Source organism: Lagopus muta, chromosome 2 (genome assembly GCF_023343835.1).
Source record: "Lagopus muta isolate bLagMut1 chromosome 2, bLagMut1 primary, whole genome shotgun sequence".
NCBI lineage: Eukaryota > Metazoa > Chordata > Aves > Galliformes > Phasianidae > Lagopus > Lagopus muta.
Window position 1 is genome coordinate 42,652,109 of NC_064434.1, and position 20,768 is coordinate 42,672,876.

The window sequence follows — 20,768 nt, forward strand, 5'->3', positions numbered from 1 at the left end:
GTTCTGAGAATGAACCAGACTGAGTTGTTATACATGTTATGTATATTAAAGGCAAACAAAACTGAGGAAAGGAGAAGAGGATGGCACGGGTTCTGCATGGACAGTCAGGTGACAGTGTCTCACCCTTGCAGTATTTAGCTGGAACTGCTCAGAGAACAAGAGCTCCAAGCTCAAAAGTGTCATTTACCACTTAAGCATGTGACTGAAGGCACAACAACAATTAGAGTTGCTTTATTTTTTATTAATGACATCAATCACTGTTTTTCCACGTGCGTGTCCTTCTTCTAGTTTCAGAAAGGCCTTTGGAACTTCAGAAAAAGGGAAGACTTCTTGAATAACTGGCTGAACCTGCAGAACAAAGCATCACTGCATTAGGAATAAAATGGCATTGTTTTAGCACCTTCACACTGTTTAAGGGAAGGAGAAGGATTTTTAATATTACTTAGGGCAGAAGTTGCTCAGTGCAGTCACCACCTTTTAGCTTCTTTTCAGGGACTCTTCTGCATGCAGGAGAAGAGTTTTTGCTTTCTCCCCAAGTTTTGAAATATCTTTAATAGTCCTAGAGCCCTAGCGCAGGACGAAAAGTAAAGCGTGGTACAAAGCTTTAACCTCCCAGGTACGTAGGGTTTTCTTGTTAAACCAAGAATCCTTCAACAGTTTCAATGTTTTAAGATACTTTTGAATCTAGTATCTTCAAGGGACCTGGTTACAAATGAAGTACAAAGAGAAAGTACACTGTTGCTGAATCATGTGGATACACTTGAAAACTCAACCACTGTGTCTTCATGTTGGCATAGATCATGAAGCCTGGCTGGCATCCACTGCTGTTTTGGCATTAATTTTGTAGAGTAGCCTTCTGGATTGTTTTAGAGCAATCACTAATAATGAAGGTGAAACTACCACTTCACTGTGCCCACCAGTGACTAAGAAGCCAGAAAACCCCACCAGCACTTTCTTTAGGTACTGCAGTATGCCAGTGGAGGGAGAAGAAATCCCAACTGTTTCTGAAAATTATTTTCACCATGTTCTGAGTCACCCTGGCAGAGGCAACAGTAAGCTCTGTTTACACAACTGCTGCCAGAGCCCCTACCCTGAGGCAGGGCTCTTACCTTGTATCCCCCCCTATCAGCCCAGTACATGCTCTTCCTTTCCTGAACTGATCCCACTAACCTTAGCAGAGGACAGTAGCAATAGATGAGTGTGCAGCCAGCTCTTTCAGTAATAGAAACTGTAAGAATCAAAGATCCAAACACTCTACACTCTTCTTATTGTGCTAGAAAGTGTCCTTGTTACTTTTATCACTGAAAAATATTTTCAGGCCTTTTCCTTGCAGATACCACCAGGCACACTTATCTTGCTTAAAGCTCCTAGAACCAGTAACGGCCCTCTCAGCAGGACATGTGCTTTGCCAGGAAGGGAAATCAGACAACTAGTGTATCAGCATCAGAGCAGCACTTTCTTTTGGAAGCTTTCTTTTACCAGAAGGTGGAGTACCTACACAGACTGCTGCTCAGAACACAGCACTACCAAGGAAAGGTCTCTCATAATACACACTTCACAAGCTGGGTTCTAGGTATCCAGCACCCTCCCCAACAGCACAATTGCAATCCAGAAGTTGTCTAAGCACACATAAACATGCTCTTCTCGCTTATCTTTATTACCTTCAAGTCCAATTATTGCACTAGAGTAACTACTACTTTTTGTTTTAACAGTATTCTAAGACAACAATAATCAAACTATTATACTGCTATCTTAATTTTGTTTCTAAGGTTCTCCCTTTTGTTATGTCGACGCATGCCTAGCAGAAATGTCACATGGCAGAAAAGTAGGAAGGAATGAATCCCTTCAAAGATAAAGAACTCACAGCCAGTTCCTAAAGAAAGCAATTGTGCTAATAAATTCACTAAGTGCCTTCAATCTGCCACGCTGCAGGGCAGGAGGTTGGTTAATGCCTTCCCCTTGTTTAATCACAGCAATCTCTGCAGCCAGACCCCCTAGCAAAGGGAGGAATAAAAAGCAATAAAAGGGACAGAAAGATGCTTTTTAACACTGCTGCTCAACCAGGAAATAGCTGTGGGTCATAACTAAGTTCAAGTGAAAACCACGTTTAATACAGAATGAAAACATTATCTTGAGCATCGGGAGTTGGGGGCAAGGCCTCAAAACCACTTGCATGGGATGCCTGTGGGTTAAGCAAGCATCAGAGTAAAATGCAGCTGCTGTGACAATCAGCAGGAGGAACGTGCTGCTTCTCAGTCACTGTTCTGAAGAAGACCAACCCCTGCTTTCATAGCCAAAGCCTTCAAAAAAAACAAAAAAGACACCAAAAAACCAACAATCCAGTAACCCTGCTGAGCCAAGCACACATGCAGCACTTGCACAAGCAGTTACCATTAATGGCAGCAGAGATGTGCTTCTGTTCAGAGAAATAAGAGCAAGGAAACACATGGACACAGCTGACCCTCACAGGGCAAGGGGCTGGGAGGAGGGAAAGAGATCACAGGAAGAATGCAGTTCAGCCACGCGGCATTGCAAGGCACAGGGTGCCAGGAGTTTGCTTCAGACACATGCAGTAGTTGAGCAAAAAGAACACTTTCAACCATTCTGCTACCTGCAGTCCTGTACTGTGGATTGCAGCTTACAGCCCTGACAGAACGCCCCCTTAAGTGAAGTTCAAAGCATCACATGTGAAAAAGCATCACACAGGGATTCAGAGGAACCCCAAGTTTAGCCCACAGTTCAAAACACCGTAAGTACTGCAACCACCAAGCACTGAAAGCCCATCTGCTACATTGATGTAACCTCTAGTTCCATTTAAACTCCAGCTTTAGGCAATGCTATAGAGAGACATGAATACTGAATTGATGATCCCGACAATCTAGAGCATTAAACATTTTATCTGGCTGGCTGCTCAGCCCCATTGTTTGAATAACCCCAAAAGGGCTGACCATGTCACAGCACAGTGATTCACTCAGCCTTTACCATAATCCACTGACTAAGATAAAATTTCTTCCTGTGAGCAGACAAACAAGCAGGGAAGCGTCTGCTATTTGTTGAATGTGTGATAAAAATAAAAAAAAAAATGGAGATTAACTGGATAATACAAACACTGCCTATTTACAGCCACACATCAGTTCTTTGCCAGAGGACACCTATTTGTTCAGGGAAAAGGGATTAAACTAAAGTCTGAGAGAGAAAGGATTACACACACCTGCACTGAAATGTTTTTCTGAAAACAGACTGGGGCTGAGAGGTGTTTTCCTCCTCTCCATTCTCTCTGATGTTGAACATACTAAAAATGAATCTAGGTTTCTCAAAATGAACTTCGTGTTTCAAAAAATAAGAGTCACAGTTGATGCTGATTAGGCATGCTGATCTGTCCTACACAGAGCACAGGAGCAGCATTGCACTCCATCCCACTCCAATCTCACTCCAGACACAGCAGAGCCTGTCAGGAACCAATTCCTGTAAGTTTGTAGCTGCTTCCTGCCACTGGAGGGACAGCTAGAGCCTACCAAACCTGTGATCCACAGAGCAACCTTAGCTCAAAAACAAAAGTTTTCTCATGCCAAGGGCAATGACAGTGCATTGGCTGTTCCCCAAGCTCATTAAGGGTGGCTGTGCACACATCACAGGGCAGTCCAGCTTTGCAGAGACTCCCTCCCAGCTGCCATCTCCTCACACACGAGAATTATGTCTTGGCTGTGAGTCTGGGCATGGCTCATGTGCATGCTCTGCACTGGGCGCTCCCATGTGTGCAGAGAGAGTTGTGATGTGTTCCAACAGTGCTCAGAACACTCAAATGCTTTCTTTAATGGAAAAGACCAGTGCACCGTTTAGACTTAGCTGAGCAGGAAGGTAAAGACATGACCACAATGCCTAGATGCAGTGTAGGAGCCAAGACACAAATGCAGCACTTGATGCTCTGCTTTGGCCTTCAGTGAGTATCCCTTCAGTGTCAATGAGAGACTTGAACAGAACTCATTACATAGCACAGCCTGCATCCTGTAATTAAACATGCAGTTATCTGCTCAATACTTCATTGTCATCTCATGGAAAAAAAAAATGGCTACTCCCATGGTCCTCTTACAAACAATTGTGTTACCAGTCTTTGTTAATATGTCAAGCCAAGAAGCATTCTTTAATATCAAGCATGTAACAGCAGCTCACAGTAACTCATAAGTATCAACTACAATTATTAAAATGCTAGAAGATAAATCCCAATTAAGCAGGCTATGGTTCAGAGTGTAGAAGAGGTTTAAAAATCTCATGTTCCTTAATTGGCCTTGGCAGCAGCTTCTATAGAACACAATAAGGAGCAATAAGAAACTGGAACAAGCCCAGAGGGGCAGCGTGTGCCAGGCTAGCCCAAGTTTAAATCAGCAGAAGCGAGGAAGAAGATCCTGGGTTTGGTTACTATTGAACTGTGCTGAAAAAATTGTTAAGTAAAGCAAAATGCAGCTCTGTCCTCAAGAATTCCCTAGCAGTTATGTTCATGGCAGCCGTTCTGCTGTTTTTGCTGGTGATCCAGGGCAACACAACCATATCAACAAGACAGAACAGACTTTACTACAGTTGTACAAAACCTCTGAAAGCATATTACATATTCTACAAATAGTATGAAAATATCTTTGTCTGACCTGCATCATCTTCTGTCTCAGCAAACTCAGCTCACAACAGGCAAGAGCTGTCTTCTTGATCCCACAGTTCACTGTTGAGCTGGATGTGGTTCCTGGCTATGCTAGGAGACCAGTAGTAACTCGCTACAGAATGTGCAATCATATCAGGCTCAGACAGCAGCACATTTGATTAAATACCAGATATCTGCTGAAAGTTTTCCAGACCTCATTATGGTTGACGTGAGCTGTCATGCTCAAATGCTATTTCTCCATTTCCCAAGATTTCCTTCAATCTTCTTCAGACATTTTAATGACACAACCCCAGAGCTTTCATAAAGAGCCTTATCGCTTGTAGGAAGAGGTGCAGATGCCTTTTAATAAAAATCACTACGTTTTTGTTGGCCATAATTAAATGCAGATAGAGGTCCCTTCTTGAAGAGATGGAAGGACTGATTAGTCTTTGGCATCCCCTCCTTGATTAATATTTCTGGGCTCTAGCCGACCAACCTGGCAAGCAAAAGCACTGCAACAACAAAAAAATAGTCTAAATTAATGGAAAAGGTACAAGCTTTGCAGTTTAGCACACAGGGAAGGATGGTCATTGGAACGAGCTTGTACAGCTCTGCACAGGAAGAAGGGCAGGAAGGCCAAAGAACAGTGAGCATCCCATCCTTCCATCTGGTAAAGCAGACCACTAAATCCAACACAGTTTCTCTCAGCAGCAACACATACACATAACACCGCACAGAAGTTACGCAAGTTACAGACATGCAATTGCTTTGCTTATGTGTATCTGTCCTGTAACATTTATCTAGAAAGGCAACAATACAAAGAATGCCCTATTCAGTTCTCTTTCTGAGACTCTACTGTTTCCTTTAGCCTTACTTCTGTGTAATCAATCTTTGCCCATTTAGTACAACTTTGCTCTGAGAATAGTAGTAAGCCACACATAAACCTACACTATTTAGAAGACACTTTAACTAAAATGAGATTTTCAAATCTCATTTTTAGGGTTGTACACTAACCCTCACCCTGTTATGGTCCAGCAAGAGCATACAACATTCTTAGCACTTCCCCTTACTCTCTAATGACTCTCTTGAGCCAGCCTTCCTCCACCAGGCTTTATAAAAGGCAAAGTAAGTGCTCAATTGTAACTACAGACATTTGTAGAAAAACGACACGAGGTCGGTAAATTTACAAGTTATGTAAAAAAAAAATTAAAGATGATCAGTGTAAAAGCCTCACCACTAAGAACAGATACATCAAACTAATTCCTAGAAAGCTGTTCCATGACAAAGCTGCCATCAGAGACCAGTGATGATGTTTCAGCAACCAGTATGCCAGAAAATCTATGTTCTGAACCAAGGACTTTATTGATTTCAGTTGTCTTTAACTGAGAACCTTGTAATTCAAAATGAATGCTCTGCCATGGAAGAGATCCCTTGCTTCTGACACACACTTCGTCTATTGATTTGGCAGAGCCTACATTAAGCCAACCCTCACTGGCTTGTAATTAACTGCCTAAGTTGAACCCATAACAGGGACATCCCAGCAATTTATAAAGTAGCAAGTATTTCTAAAATCTGACAAGGAAATGCTCAACTTTCTCTGTGCCCATCACAGCCACAGCAGCTTCCCAGCTCACCAGTCTCACAGCGGGCTCTTGGCAAGATGTTCTGCTGCAAGGCAGAGAAAACAGCTCATAAGCTGAAAATGATTTTATGATCCCCTGAACGGAGCTGATGCGCAAATGAATTACAAAGAGAACATTATTCTCCTTCTTTGCCCAACCAGTTCATCAAATTCTTCCCCTCTTCTCCCTGTTAAAAAAGGCTGCTAAAAGAACTCGTCCTGACATTTTGCAAATCTCTATTCCTTGTTGCAAAGGTTATCTGTGTAAAAACCAAGCATCTTTACATAAAATACCCTGCTTTGTGCCTGTTCATCCACTAAAAGATGGGGACTCCTTTTGCTTTCACAGAGGAAGATGATGGAACACAACGGAACTAAACTGTATTGGTGCAGAAGAACTTCAAGAAAAAAAAAAACAATCTGACATGGATCTGATCTGTATGTTCTCCAAAGCTTCATTTACTATAGCATCACCTCTTTTTAATTTCCTTCATTTAAATCCACCTTCAAGATTTATGCTATCCTAAAAAATGCCCCTTTTTCAGTAGCTCTCCTATTCACGTCACCCAATCCCAAGGTGTTTCTAACAGAAAAAAGGCCAATTCACTGAAGTCTCAGAATAACCAAAATCTGCAACGCTCCAACATGTGTTCTCTCAAAACTAAGTTCAACCACACAAGCTCACTTTGCTACCATCCTCTAGCCTTCTCCCTGCACTTCAATAGCCCTTTTTGTCCCTAAAATTCTCATTTGTTACACTCCAACTAAAACACAAACATTGTTGGAGGTAGTATACCATAATTTACAGTAATACATCTCTCTCTCTCCCCCTTTTTCCGAATACCTACTCTTCTGAATGGATGATCTGTCCATTTAAGGAAACTCTCCTGTCTTGACAACAAAACTCAGTCTTACTAACAGCTGCATATATGGACCACAGCTGGGACATGCAAGACAGTTGACAACAGCAGTGTTGGCAATATTTCAGAAAGTAGAGCACAATAGTGATAGGATGACGACAATGCAGATTTACAGGGTGTCATTTTGACCTGCTCTTGTCAATACAGAATTAAAAAAAAAACCACAACAGGCAAACATCTTTATCCTCACTATTGTCTTACAACAAAAACTACATTGGGATATTCATGTATGTATGACGTACATTTTAAAAGACATTACAACTCAGCTGTCCATATTATTAGACAGATGAATACTGATTAAGCCCCATCCCTATTGCATAAACAGGCATTTTTTTAAAGGCTTTCAGGAGCATATTCTGCATTTCTGTTTTGCAGAACAGAAGCAGGAGCAGAACACAAAACAAGTTGTGACCGGCTAAGGATCAGGACAAACATTAAGAACAAAGGCAAGCACGTATCTGTTTCTTAGTCAATTGTAAGTCAGTTGTATGATTGGATGAACTCACACGATGAGAAGCATCTTCCAGGGCTTTTTACCTAGACTGTAAAATAAGGCATAAAGCACTGCACACAGTGCAATGTGGAGTGGTGTAAAACCAACAAGGATCGCCATTCACCACAGCTTATTTGCTTCTATAACCTTTGTTCATGAGTAGACAACTTTTTAGGAAACAGGCTGTATCAGCAGCACCCCATTCACAACACAGGAGTGGCTGAATTTAGGAAGATTCTTATTCTGAGCAGCAGCACTGGAAAATCAAATATAAGCAAGCAGATACTGTGATATGAGTTTTTAGAACTTAATGCATAAAGAATAAAGGCAATCCAAACTCAATAGTCCTTGCGAGCATTAGATTGTTCTAAGTATGCCCAAATTTTGAGTGCAAGAGGGTCTGGCAATTGGCTTACCAGAACGATGAGCTGCCAGGGCATACTCCTCTACTTAGGCACCATGCAAAAAGATGAACAGCAACTGTTTGTATTCTGTGCTCTGAAAATGTTAACGATGCAAAGTTCCCCAGAAGAGAACATGCCAGGACCTACAGCACCACATATCCAATACACAAACTGCTGGTTGACCTCTCAGTCTCACATGCATTTTGTAACTAGTTCATAAGCCTGAAAAGATCTGGTACTGTGAGATTCCCCAAAAGCTTATGCACACTCACAGGATTTCAGGTCATTGTGCTGAATCATCACAATTATACTCTGAAGCACTGAAATAATTAGACAGCACAGATCACTCACTGTCTCTGATAAGCTGAATATTCTGCACATGACATGTAGGACTCCTGTTCTTCTGTGCTAGGGGATTTGCATATGCAGACATACATGCAGCCATGTTCATCCTGACCAAATGAACCAACCAAGGCCTCTAAAAGCTTATCATTTTCAACAGCAGAGCTTACACTAAATAATTCCCACTAGCAAAGAACCAAATCACTGGGCACTCTTCCTCTCAACTTATTACATTTGAGATTTTTAAAAGGAGTAGGATGAAGAGGGAGAAAGAAAGACAGCCTCAAGCATTATAAATACCTAAACTCAACGCCAAAGGCAGAAGTTAGAAGTCAGAGCAAATCAGTTGTTAACTTGTCTTCTCTGCTGTGACTTGTAACAATGTATTACTTAATTGCCAATTAAGCCGTTTTTGAGTCAGAGCAGCATCTCTTTCAGCACAAAAACCCAAGTAACCACTGCTGACATACCTTTCCTGAGTCAACTAGTTGTGCAATTTCATCCAAGCTTGGTCCACTTGGCATAAAGAAGGCCCACCGATAATGGACTCCTTTCAAGAGATGCTGCAAGAAAGATCACAAATATGCATTTTTAAATAATGAGAGGAAACTGAAATGGGAACTGAAAGAAAGGACAGAAGCATCAGGGAAACGATGTAATGGAAAAATATGGACATTATTTGCTAGTGTCTAAAAAAGAAAAGTTATCTAAGCACGTGCATTAAATGCACGGACAGAGATGCTGTATTACCACAACAGGATCAGGGTGAATTTTGTGTCCAGTTGCAAAAGTCAGCTACTTGAGAAAAACAACCACCTTGCCTCTGCAGCTGGAAATAGCATTATTTCTTATGTAAGAGAGAAATGGCACTGTATGCTTATACACATTTACAAAAAGGGTGAAATAAATCTACCAATATGACATTTAGAACTTTCCACCTCAGTGTCAGTGATTAAATTTTCCACAATCACATCTGCCAAAGTCGTCACCATCTGATGACAGATGGCAGCTCACACAAAAAGCATTCCAGGAAGATCACACAAACACAAGTCAAGAGCACTTTCCTTGAGAAAGCTGTTAGAGGCATGAGCCTTCATCTGCCAAAACCAGACAACTTCTAATGTGTGCCATACAACGCTCTTCACCATGAAAACATGCAAACTGAGAAATCATCATCATGTTATGTGGCTTCTTTCCAGGCTTTTGTTTTTGAAATTTCCTTTGAAAACATTGTTACTGGACCTAGAATCTCACTCAGCCTCATCACAGAAATACCATGGAAACAACTTGAAAAGCAGTCACTTGGAGAGCAAATACACATGTTGAGAGAAGAACAAATTCTAAAAAGCCTCACTGCGTGAATGCTTTAAAGTAGAAAAATCAGTATCACCATCCAGGCACACGAACATGGAAGAGATGAAAGACTTTTTAGCCACTCTCAGTCACTTTTATTACTCTGTGGTGCTGGTATAGGATGAAGAGAATCAGTAAATGTTTTGAGAGAAACCCTGGCCAGCCTAAGGCAAGTAGTAAAACTACCCATACTTCAACAAGGCAGGGATTTCTTCTGCTCACTATAAAGTGCTAGCTGTCAGCAGGACTCACTAGGAGGCCACATGGAAAAGGCAACACACAATAAGACATCAAGACTACAAAGCACCCTAGACTACAATATATACACACATATATATATGTGTATATATGTGAGGACAATGCTGGGCTTTTTCGATGCAAGACAGCAGGAGACAGAATCAAAATGCATCTGAAGTATACTTAACAATGCATGAGGAAAATGAGAAAGATGTCTCCAGATGAACTGCTTGACTAGTGCCTAAGCCACTAAGGAAGCCATGAGGACATAGCACAACCTTCAAGAATATGGGATTTTGTCACATACCTTCACAGTTTTGGAGCCTATCGTGACTCCTGTTTGCAACATGCCATCAGCAACTCCAAGTTTGTCCATGTTGATCAAGAAAGGTGTCACTAAAGTAACGTATGTTGCTCCTGACCATTTCTTCAGGAGATCTAGTGCCCACTTCTCAGTGGATCCACCGACATTATCGAGGATGAAATCAAATCTGGAGACATGCAAAGAACAGGCTCAAAGTCACGATACAGGGAAGATAATCATAAATTAAATAATATATGAAACTGGTTGTAGATCACATTTCTACCTGTCACTGCAGTATATTAAAATAATCTGCCTGCAAGACAGCAGCAAGCAAACCCTATGAGTTCAACTAAATCCCAGCTTTATTTATAGTTAAAGTTACAGGTTACTGTCCATTCACTGCATAGCAGATAGAGGCTGTTTCAATAATTAAATGGCCCCTAGCTCAAAAAGCAGACTCTCAGATGCACAGTAACATTCTCTATTTGCTTGAAGCCTTCTAGAGCATTCTCTCTTCATCCCTCTGACTGAAATTACTGAAACGTTCTTGAGGTCTGGTCCTAGCACTCAACAGAATGCTATGTATTTCTGAAGTCTGGTCTGGACTCCTGCCCTGACTAGGAACATCTTCTGTCCATGCTGTATTCACATGGAAGCCAGTTCCAGTGGCCAAAGTTCCATAAACAAATCACTGACATTTTATCTCTACTGACAGCATCTTCTCTCTGCATCTCCCTACTTGAAGTAGAACTTCAAAGTGAGGAGTCTAAAATCATTTCTTCACATTATGGTTATATGCAACCACTGGCAACAAGCCACGCTTTTAGCATTCATTCTTATTATCCCAGCACATGAATCTGTAAGGGCTGAACGTGGCAACTGGGAGCTACTGTACCTATTCTGTTAGATACACAGCTCATTCTCATTCTCTGCTGCAAATTTTCAGCAATCTCCAGATAGGAACAGATGCACTATAGATTATATAAATAGATAATAGATTATATAAATGCATATACCTCATCTAACAAATCCACAAATAGAAGGAAAAATACGTAAATAAATGGAATTTTTTATCTCTAGAAAGAGTTTTCCCGACTGTCTTCCAAGGGTGTGATTTCATGTTATAGTTGAGTTAATCTAAAAGCTGTCAAAATAGGAATTAACACAGTGAAAATTAATGGTCCAGAAAAGAACAGCTCATCATGGAGTCTGAAGAGTCAGTACAATTGAAAAGAGGAGGGCTATAGGATCCTTCCTCTCAGTATACACAACTGATGGGCTTAGCTACATCACAAAACTGTACTCAAACAAAGGTTCACAGCTCCTAAAAATGGCTGCTTGCTAGAACAGATGTTTAGCATTTAAAATCTTGAAGAGCAGAATTTAGCATATACAGCACTGCTTGCAAGCTGTCAATTTTTGTATATTCTGCTCAAACAGACACACCAACACCCTCACAACTGATCTCAGACCTATTAGCAATCACACCCCAGTAAAAGGGTACACACCTCTGTAGAGCAGTTAATAGTAAAATTATTTTATCAATTGAGTGGTTTCTATTTTTCCACCCAGATTAATTCAACCTAGCTAAAAACAGCAGTGTAATTACCATCTTCAAATAAAAGTCACAGAAGACCAAGTGTAAACAGAAGGAAAGGCTGCAAAAGTAAAAAAAAATTCAGAGAAACCCCTCAGGCTACTTAAAACATATCAGCTGTGACCACGTAAATGTGATTATTCAGCACAGGCAGCTGTACCCAATGTTACAGGAATTCACTCCCAGCTATGTTGCACAGTGGCTACAGGACTGGAGGCAAGTCACTAAACTGCTTCCTGACATAATTCTTCCCTGTAGAAGATCGGTTTTTCTATTTAGGAACCTCACAGAGGATTCCTGAGTCTTGTTTTGATTTATTCATGGCTTTTTAAGCACTCCCAGATCCTACAATGGAAGCTGACAAAGCTGATCAAATCATGGTCATTAGAAGCACGTGCAAGCGAGCTTGTCTCCATAAACCCAATTAACTGGCTTAATCTTACAATGAAATCTTTGCTTGCAATACTCGGCAAATTACATTCAAAAAAAGGACAGAGAAGAATTTGCTTTAGCAAATAAGGCTTTAGAAGTGGGAAGAAAAAGGAAAAAGGAAAAGAGGGAGTCCTGACAGACTGCAGCCCGGAATCAAAAGGCAGAAGGACTGATGGCCAACTCCTTCATCTGAGTATTAAGCAACACAAACACATACGAGGGTAAGGCTTTAAGCTGTTGCTCCAAATTTCCAGATTTGTAATCAATCACATCATCTGCTCCAAGCTTTTTCATCAGTGCACTAGCATCGTGGGAACAAACTGCTGTCACATGAGCACCCCAGGCCTTCACTAGCTAGAAACAGAAAGAAGAAAAAAAAAGGAGGCAAAGGTTTAAAATTTAGTGAGAAATACTTAAAAAGAAAAAAAAATACCATTATTATATTACACAAGGTAACGTATCACATATCCAACAATGGTTAGAACTTACTGATATTTAAGGCAAATGGTAGAGGACTGAGTTGAGTTGGGGTGGCTGAGGAGGGATTTTTCATGCAATTTGCAAATACCAGCTCTCAGGATAAATAAGGCTTCAAATAAAATACTCAGTTCATCTTCTGAATCTGGTAATTCAGACTATGCATTAAATCTAACAATCTGTAAAACTGCCAGCAGATCAACCACTGCAGGGATTTAATTTTATCTGCCTACCTGCTCATTAAGTATTCCATACCTCTATCTCATTGTAAATAAAGTACTACTAATGAGAAAAAGTAATCTCTGGTTTATCTCAAGGAGCATGTCAGGTTAGCTCTTCTGCTTCAGAACTTAAAGCAAAGAAAAGCTTTTTTGCTAGTTATTCGTCTCTTCTGTAAATCTCATTCAAAAGATTCACACTAATTTTTTTTTAATTGACTCCAGATTAATTAGTAACTAATCACAGGATAAATTAGGTAAAAATCACAACTAGTCAATGGTTGGCTAGCCTTTCCCACTGATCCAACTTATCCACCTGTTTTGTCATGGATCAGGCAAATACTGTACCACTAAAACTCTCCTGAGAGCTTCTTAAAACCATTATGTTTATGGAGCTGTAACACAGAACATAATGATGCACTCTCTCAAGACATATTTTTATATTATCAAGAAAAAGCTATTTCTACACAAGGTGACACCAATTTGAATAAAAATCCCTGAATTAAATGAGAGCATACAAGGAGGATCTTCCACAGTTAAAGATATTCAGTAGAAGACTGGCTACCAGAAGACTGTCAACTCTCCTAAGGTTAGGGCAACTGGAAAGTAGGAATGCAAGAAGGCAACAAGGCAAAGACAATGATGGAATGTTAATGTAAGTCACTATGCTTTCCCTAGATTGCTCATGAAAGCCTCATGCCTCCAGTATCACTGTCCACCCACAACAGCTATAATTGCTACCATTTTACAGACAATCCCAACTGCAATCATCTACATACTCCATCATTTTTCTACTCATATGCCAAGTTCTTTTCATATTTATAGAGCAGAGATGACTGAAAGAGAATGAAGACAAGTGACAAATTTCAAGTTTTGCAAATTAAGAGATTTCTTCAAATTTAGAGGTTTTGAATGCCCCCTCCTTGGAAGCACTCAAGGCCAGGCTGGATGGGGCTTTGAGCAACCTGGTCTACAGGGAGGTGTCCCTGCCTATAGCAGGGGGTAGAACTAGATGATCTTAAAGTTCCCTTCCAACCCAAACCATTCTATGATTCTATGATTCCTGCACTTAAACTGTGAAATGTGTTCTTTTAGTAACCACACTCCCTATCCCATTATTTTAAAGCCCCCTTCTTCCTACTAATACAGTGTCACAAACAGAATGGAGCCAGTCCCAAAACTTCTGGAGCTCTGACAGCTCGATCAATGGGTGGCTTCCTATTTCAGTTCTTCAACTCCCTTCCATTCTTTGTACTGAACAGTCTGAAAATGCATCCTGGACATGCTGGGTTATATTACCTGTACAGCAAATGTGCCAACTCCTCCAGAAGCTCCTAATATTAACACTCTGTAAGAGAAAATGAACATTTATTGAATAGTTCTTCAAACAAACAGTATAGCAACTATTTATTCTTATACATCTCCGACATCAAATCACTATAAGCAAAACACTTATTTGTCATTCAGTATTACTTTATGGTTAACTCTTCAGATACCTAATAACGTGATTTAACACAGCTCTCATCCTGCTTCCTGTGCCAAGAGCATTATCTATTGCAGCCATACTGACTTCCTCATATGTGCTTTTCACTAATTCCAGGCAGTGGAGCTGTCAACATTTATCATGAGAAAAAGATAATCCTGTCTCTGTCCACACTTTCCCAAATTTAATTGCTTAGTTTGGAACAAAGTCAGTAAGAATCTTTCTATCTCCCAGACTCTGTTGTCACTTTCCCTAAAGCAAAAATCAGATTTTGCTAACATTTTACACAAATTGCTGCTATCTAGCAGAAGTAATTCAGTGTCACGTTACTTAGAGAGACCAAGGATTTCAGAACACATGGAGCATAATTTTCCACTATCACTGAACATTTATCTAAAAGACAAATGACAGTGTTGCAGCCTCACTACACAAGTTCTATTAAACTATCTGAAAAAACGGCAGCAGAATTGTACTGGTTCAGTGCATCTTAGCAACACCCTGTAAAATGCCCACTTCTTGAAATTAGTAAACAAGTAAGAAAACAAAGATGCATATCACCAAATTATTATGAGAGAGTTCATTTTAACTGAACACATCGTCCTAAATTTCATAAAATGAATGCAATCTCAAAGGTGTGAAAACCTTAAAGCTACAGCAGCCTAATCACTGTTCAAAAATTACACCTAAGTATTTTTATTAATTAGCTGAACTTCAAATAGGGAATCAGTAAGAAAGCCTTGCAAGCAAAGCTACAAATGGTGTTTCAACTTTGGACTCATTTACTATTTCTAGAACAAAAGGTACATCCAAGATGAAGCCTTGGCATGTGGAGAATCATGTTTCTCAGAACTTCTGCTTGCCAGAAAAATTTCAGTATTTTCAAAAGCTGGTGATGTTCCTGTTCTATATCTTACCATGCTGGATGCTGAGGGAAATGGCTTTTACAATGCAAAATTGCTCTAGACAATCTAGAGTATCAGTTGACAAAAATTCTTTGAAGTAACCTAAGAGACCTGGCTTTGGTCACAGGATCCATTCTAAAATGGATACTCCTTTGAAACTCATCAGATTCTATTCCTTATTTCACTCATCTAAACTTGCAGAGTTCAGATGAAGAATTTGAAACCACAATGCCTGCTGCTTTGAAACCTGCCAAAATGTAGTTATGCTCAGAACCATGCTTCTAACAACAGATGTCTGAAGCAACTTTTATATTCAGATCTGATTATCCTTGAAATGTCTCAGGGATACCATGCTCAAGACACTGGGTTAAGCTCGTCTTTATCGTTACAAGAGCTGCCAGTAACTGCTTTCAAACCCCCCCCCCCCCCCCAAAAAAAACAAAAACAGAAAACACCCTGTCAAACTGTCTCTCCAATTTTACTCCTTGCCTAAAGGGCATTTCCTCAACTGCAGAATTTGAAGAAAGCTCTAACTTCGAAATGTACATTTTGCTTGAGGATTGATACTACATGATCAGCTGTGGGAAGCTGCTTGGCTAGGGCTTCAATAAACATGCTCACTATTCCCAAAGTAGAAGTAAGGTCCAGATTTATTTTGTTTGTTATGTTACCTGGCCTATTTCCTACCAAAACTTTTAATTATTACAACTTCGTACACACAGACCTTAAGAAAGCTCTTTCACAAAATCACACAATGGCCAGCGTTGGAAGGGACCTCAAGGATCGTGAATCCCCAACCCCCCTGCTACAGGCAGGGCCACCAATCTCCCCATTTAATACTAGACCAGGCAGCCCAGGGCCCCATCCAACCTGGCCTTGAACACCTCCTTGCTTTACAAACTATGCCTATGCTCTAAAGGCATCTCAGCTTAACTGAGTAATGTGCCACCCTCCAGGCCAAGTGACACCACAAAGTAAGTCACACCACAAAGCAGGTCACCGCCCTCACACACACTGCACAGCACTTGCCCTGGGCTGTGTACATGCTGCTGTGGCCATCACACACCTGCATGCATGCTTTCAACACAGAAGCCCTTGTATAATCAGGAGGTATGTGTGCCACAGCTCAGCAGCTCAGTGTTTTGTACAGTGCTGGAGACAGGGCACACTGCTTGGTGTAACTCAAGGGTGTGGGAAAGCGTTTGCCAGTGTAAGAGCTGTTAAAAAATAAAATCAAATTTCATTTGATTATGCCAACAAAATGTCCCTGAACATTTATTCTTGCATCAAGAAGAGTGTAGCCTATCAAGAATTATTGCAACCTATCCTCACTTTGAAATTCTCATCAGACAAAATGATGAAATAACACACTCTCTGAAAAAAAATCCTGGGTCACTGTATCATTTCAACTTTCATTGCAAACATGTAAACCAGAAGTGTAATTTCAACAATCCCCTGTACCATAATCCTAGTGTAACTCCTCCCAGTAAACTCTAACACACAAAATGTTTACTCTGCATTTATATGAAGGCCCTTATTCCTTATCAACATAAAAGCTTTCAAGGTCTTCTCAAATGGCCATGTTTTAACACGCTTTTTGTGAATACAGCAAGGAAGGGTTAACAGCTTTTGTTGAACAACCATATTCCCTTTCTACTGAAGCAGGACCCTCACCCACAAGGAGTTCATCGGCTTATTATCCAGAGAGAACTTGAAAACCACAGAGTCATTCTCGACATTCTGGACAATGAGCACATTCACTTTTACCCTGTACAAGAACACTGATGTAAATTACAATGATTTAGGATAAAAGCTGTGGCAAAACGACCAAAGCTGCAGTGAAACAGTAGACACCACAAGCAACATGTGCACACTTCAGGTAACTCGTAAAAATAAAGTTGGGGAAAGTGCAGCAGATTGTCCTGTCAGATCAGAGTACAGGGTACACATTGTGGGACTGACAGCAAGTACTTGTGGTTAGTCCACCCTTCCCCCTTAGAGAGGCAAAGAAAACAGAACACACCAGTAGAAACACTTGTTGTTTCCAAGATGTCTTAATCCTGCAATAAAGTACCAATGAAGGAGTTTTCCTCAAGGAATACAGGTACTCTTTCAAAATAAGACACACTTTCACACACCATCCTACATAGCTATTTACACACACCTACAGGAGACAAAAAGGCCAATGTAAAATTACTCATGCAGGCAGCTTCTTGCTAACACATTCAATTATTATGAGAAATTAAGAAACATGGGGTAAATTGTTGCCTCACAAGATTACTGCTTTGAATTTTTATTTTTTCAATGACAGAACAATTACATACTTGTTAGGAACCTTAAAGTAAATGTTATATGTGAAGACGTGGTGTAACTGCAGTTTGCATTTCACTTTTAACAATCTAAACACTTACCTGAAGGTTGGCAAGATACTTTAAATATGGTTAGCCTGTCAACAGATTTCTAGGTTAATTCTATTTACATATGAAAGTTAAGATAACAAACAATAATCTAAATACTTAAGAAAGAAAAAAAGAAGATGGTACATTCAGTATGTTATCACTAGCTGGAAGTTAATTTCAAAGATGTCTCTGAAATTATTCCAGATTTTGCAATTTGTTTTCCCAGAACATTACATTTACAGCAAACAGCTAATTTGTATTTTTGTGATGAAATTTACCATGACGTATGAAAAACCCATCTCTCAATTACTTTCTAAAGAGGCGGGTGAAGAATTTCAGTAAATCTGGTACCCTTTGCTATGTGTTGCATTACAACAGTTCACATCCCAGGCAGGAGGAGGTCAGGTACCCAGATTCCTATTGTCCAATTATTCTTTTATGACAAACTTTTGAGACAGCATGGTAGTTTTAGTGACTATTTTGCTACCTATTTACACATCTCCATTATGAGGCAAAAAATCTGCTCCACTCTTTCAAAGCATTTATCCTCTCCTGAGCTTCACCTGCCATTGTCAGACTAACAAGCTGACAAAGCCAATTTTTTTCTTTTTGGCTGCTAGTCTTGCCTATTTTCCCCTCCTCTTCTACATTCCTGGCCTTATTAAATGAGTTCTGTCCTACTGGTCAAATGAGACCCAGACACTTTTTCTCCAAAAAGCTGGGAAACCAGCCTGTCCCAAATTGTTCCTGCATACAGGAGTGAATCTCAGTGAAACACACACCTCTGTGGCTGAGAAGACCTTTTGTGAGCTGATGAGGTTTTTAAGAGAGAGAATATTATATTTGGGCAGCTGCCTTGCAAGCACAAAGGCAGTCCCAATAAATTCCTAAAGGTATCATCCTTAAATTATCTATACAGTCACACAGAATACATGTACATTAGACTGTTTCTATATAGTCGCTATTTAAAGGAAGAGAGGCAGTGCCAGCAAGCAGCCTTAAAACATCAGTTAGGCTGAATCTCACTCTGAAATAGCCTCTTCCTTAGCAGCTGCACAGACTGAACCTGGCTACTTCAGGCCAGCTGATCCTTGTGAATGCCATGGCATAACAGCTTTCTGCACTGCTAGACATGTCTTACAAGCTGCTGATCAGCATAAAAAAGGAACACTACATATTAGCACCAGCACTAGATAAGTAACTAAGTTACTTACCTTTTACCGCTGCAATTACTTTGGTTCAGTCCTCCAACTTTGTTAATTGCAGACCACGCTGTGAGACCTACATACGGTAAGGAGGCAGCTTCTACGTGACTGAGACATTTTGGCTTAAAAGATACCTGAAACAAAATCAGTCTTATCTAAATCACACAGCGGATCCTACGTGATACTGAAATATTTAAATCAGCTTTACTGAATTGCAAATTGTCTATTGCACATTTTCAGTTATGTCTAGCAGGAGTGTACATGAAGTCAAATATCAAGAAACAGACAGCTATTCAGGCATCAAAGGAAAAAAAAAGGAAAACATCAGTATTTACAAATTTGTTTGTCATCTGTTAACCACATTTTTGCAGGTTTACCTCATTTGCACTAGCTACCACAAACTCTGACAGAGTGCCTTGTTTCCACGGAGGAATTGCTCCCCATACCTAAAAACAAACAGAAAACAACTACCAATTTCTCTGCACAAAATCACACCCATGTGGAAAAGTTACATTCAGTAAAGGAATCCTATTTCAATTTGCCAAAAATTAAAAATCAAAAGAGAAATTAGGGTTTCAAACTTCAGACATGAGTTAGGGAAAGGTGTTTGTCAGAGAAAAAATGTAGCGAAGACAGTGTTCTAAGAAGGTACTGCAAGACAGTCCAGATTCAGGGTGCAACAATGCAAGAATTTTCTTACTAGGGAAAGGCAGCTGAATAGCTCATGGTTTAACCATGTTTAACTATGGTTTAACATAGTTAACATGGTTTAACATAGTTCAACTGTGTTTTTAGGGGGAAAAAAACATCATATTAGTGGTATTACCTCATCTCCAGGTTTGAAATAAGACACACTTAGTCCGCATTCCATGATAACACCTGAGACATCTCGACCAAGCGTTAGTGGGAATTCAGTGTCCAAGCTCTTGATTTTCAGGGGATCCCGCTTCATATTTAATGCAGTTGCACCGTAACCACCTAGAAAATATGAAATTAGCCATTACGTACCTTGGTGGGATTTAATCCATTTAGAAAGAATTGGCTGAATATAATGCCCCATTTTCAGCACGTTCTGCATTTGTTACAGTTTAAATATGCACAAAATCTACAGTACTTGGAGATTTTACAAGTAATAAGGAAATCTTAATTACGGTTTTCTCACCCACTCCCAACAAAGAGCATGCAGGAGATGTAAGAATATAAATCACCATGGAACAATGTAACAGATTGCTGTTGTGATTTACTTAAACCACATAAAACAGCTCTTTATTATAAAAAGTTCATTAAGCAGCAACATTGACAGACATCCTGAGAGTTCTGCTGCACCTGCTCCATTTCCAGCATCACACCAGTAGGAATCCAAAGGAACAAGTGTGTATGTGATTATGGGATATGGCACACCTAATCACAGCCCGCCATCTCACACCCCCGCCTCTCAGAAGCGCGGTTGGGGCCGCTCGTGCCCCGCCACTTACTTCTCATGCTAAGGTCTATGGGGTTCAAGCTGGCGGCGTGCACCTTAACAATGACCTCGTTGGGGTACTGAATGACGGGGAACACCATGTCCCGGGTGAAGCGCAGCACCTCGTTGCGGCCGTACCGGTCGATGACCCACGAGGGCATGGCGGACCGCGCCCGCGGAGAGACGCGGAGGCCGCGCACCGGCGGCCGCTGCCCGCCCCGCCGCGCCGCCCAGCGCAGCGCTCTCCGTGCCAGCATGGCCGGCAGCGGGCACCGCCGCCACCGCGTCC

At 40.6% G+C, this 20,768-nt stretch overlaps 1 protein-coding gene across 2 annotated transcripts; it reads right to left on the reverse strand.

Moving 5' to 3' along the window:
* Positions 1-205: 205 nt before the first annotated feature.
* Positions 206-20,751, reverse strand: RTN4IP1 (reticulon 4 interacting protein 1). 2 transcript variants are annotated; one of them, XM_048935764.1, is made up of 9 exons: positions 20,493-20,723; positions 19,844-19,995; positions 19,395-19,463; positions 19,027-19,151; positions 14,328-14,376; positions 12,551-12,687; positions 10,308-10,491; positions 8,881-8,973; positions 206-348 (listed from the first exon to the last, which is right to left on the reverse strand). In XM_048935764.1, exons 1-9 carry the CDS (start codon positions 20,638-20,640, stop codon positions 232-234), a joined length of 1,074 nt encoding a protein of 357 aa, XP_048791721.1. In that variant the 5' UTR covers positions 20,641-20,723; the 3' UTR covers positions 206-231. The 2 variants fall into 2 exon arrangements, with proteins under 2 accessions (XP_048791721.1, XP_048791722.1); XM_048935765.1 differs by lacking the exon at positions 206-348 and adding an exon at positions 4,547-5,142 and having other exon boundaries at positions 20,493-20,751.
* Positions 20,752-20,768: the final 17 nt, after the last annotated feature.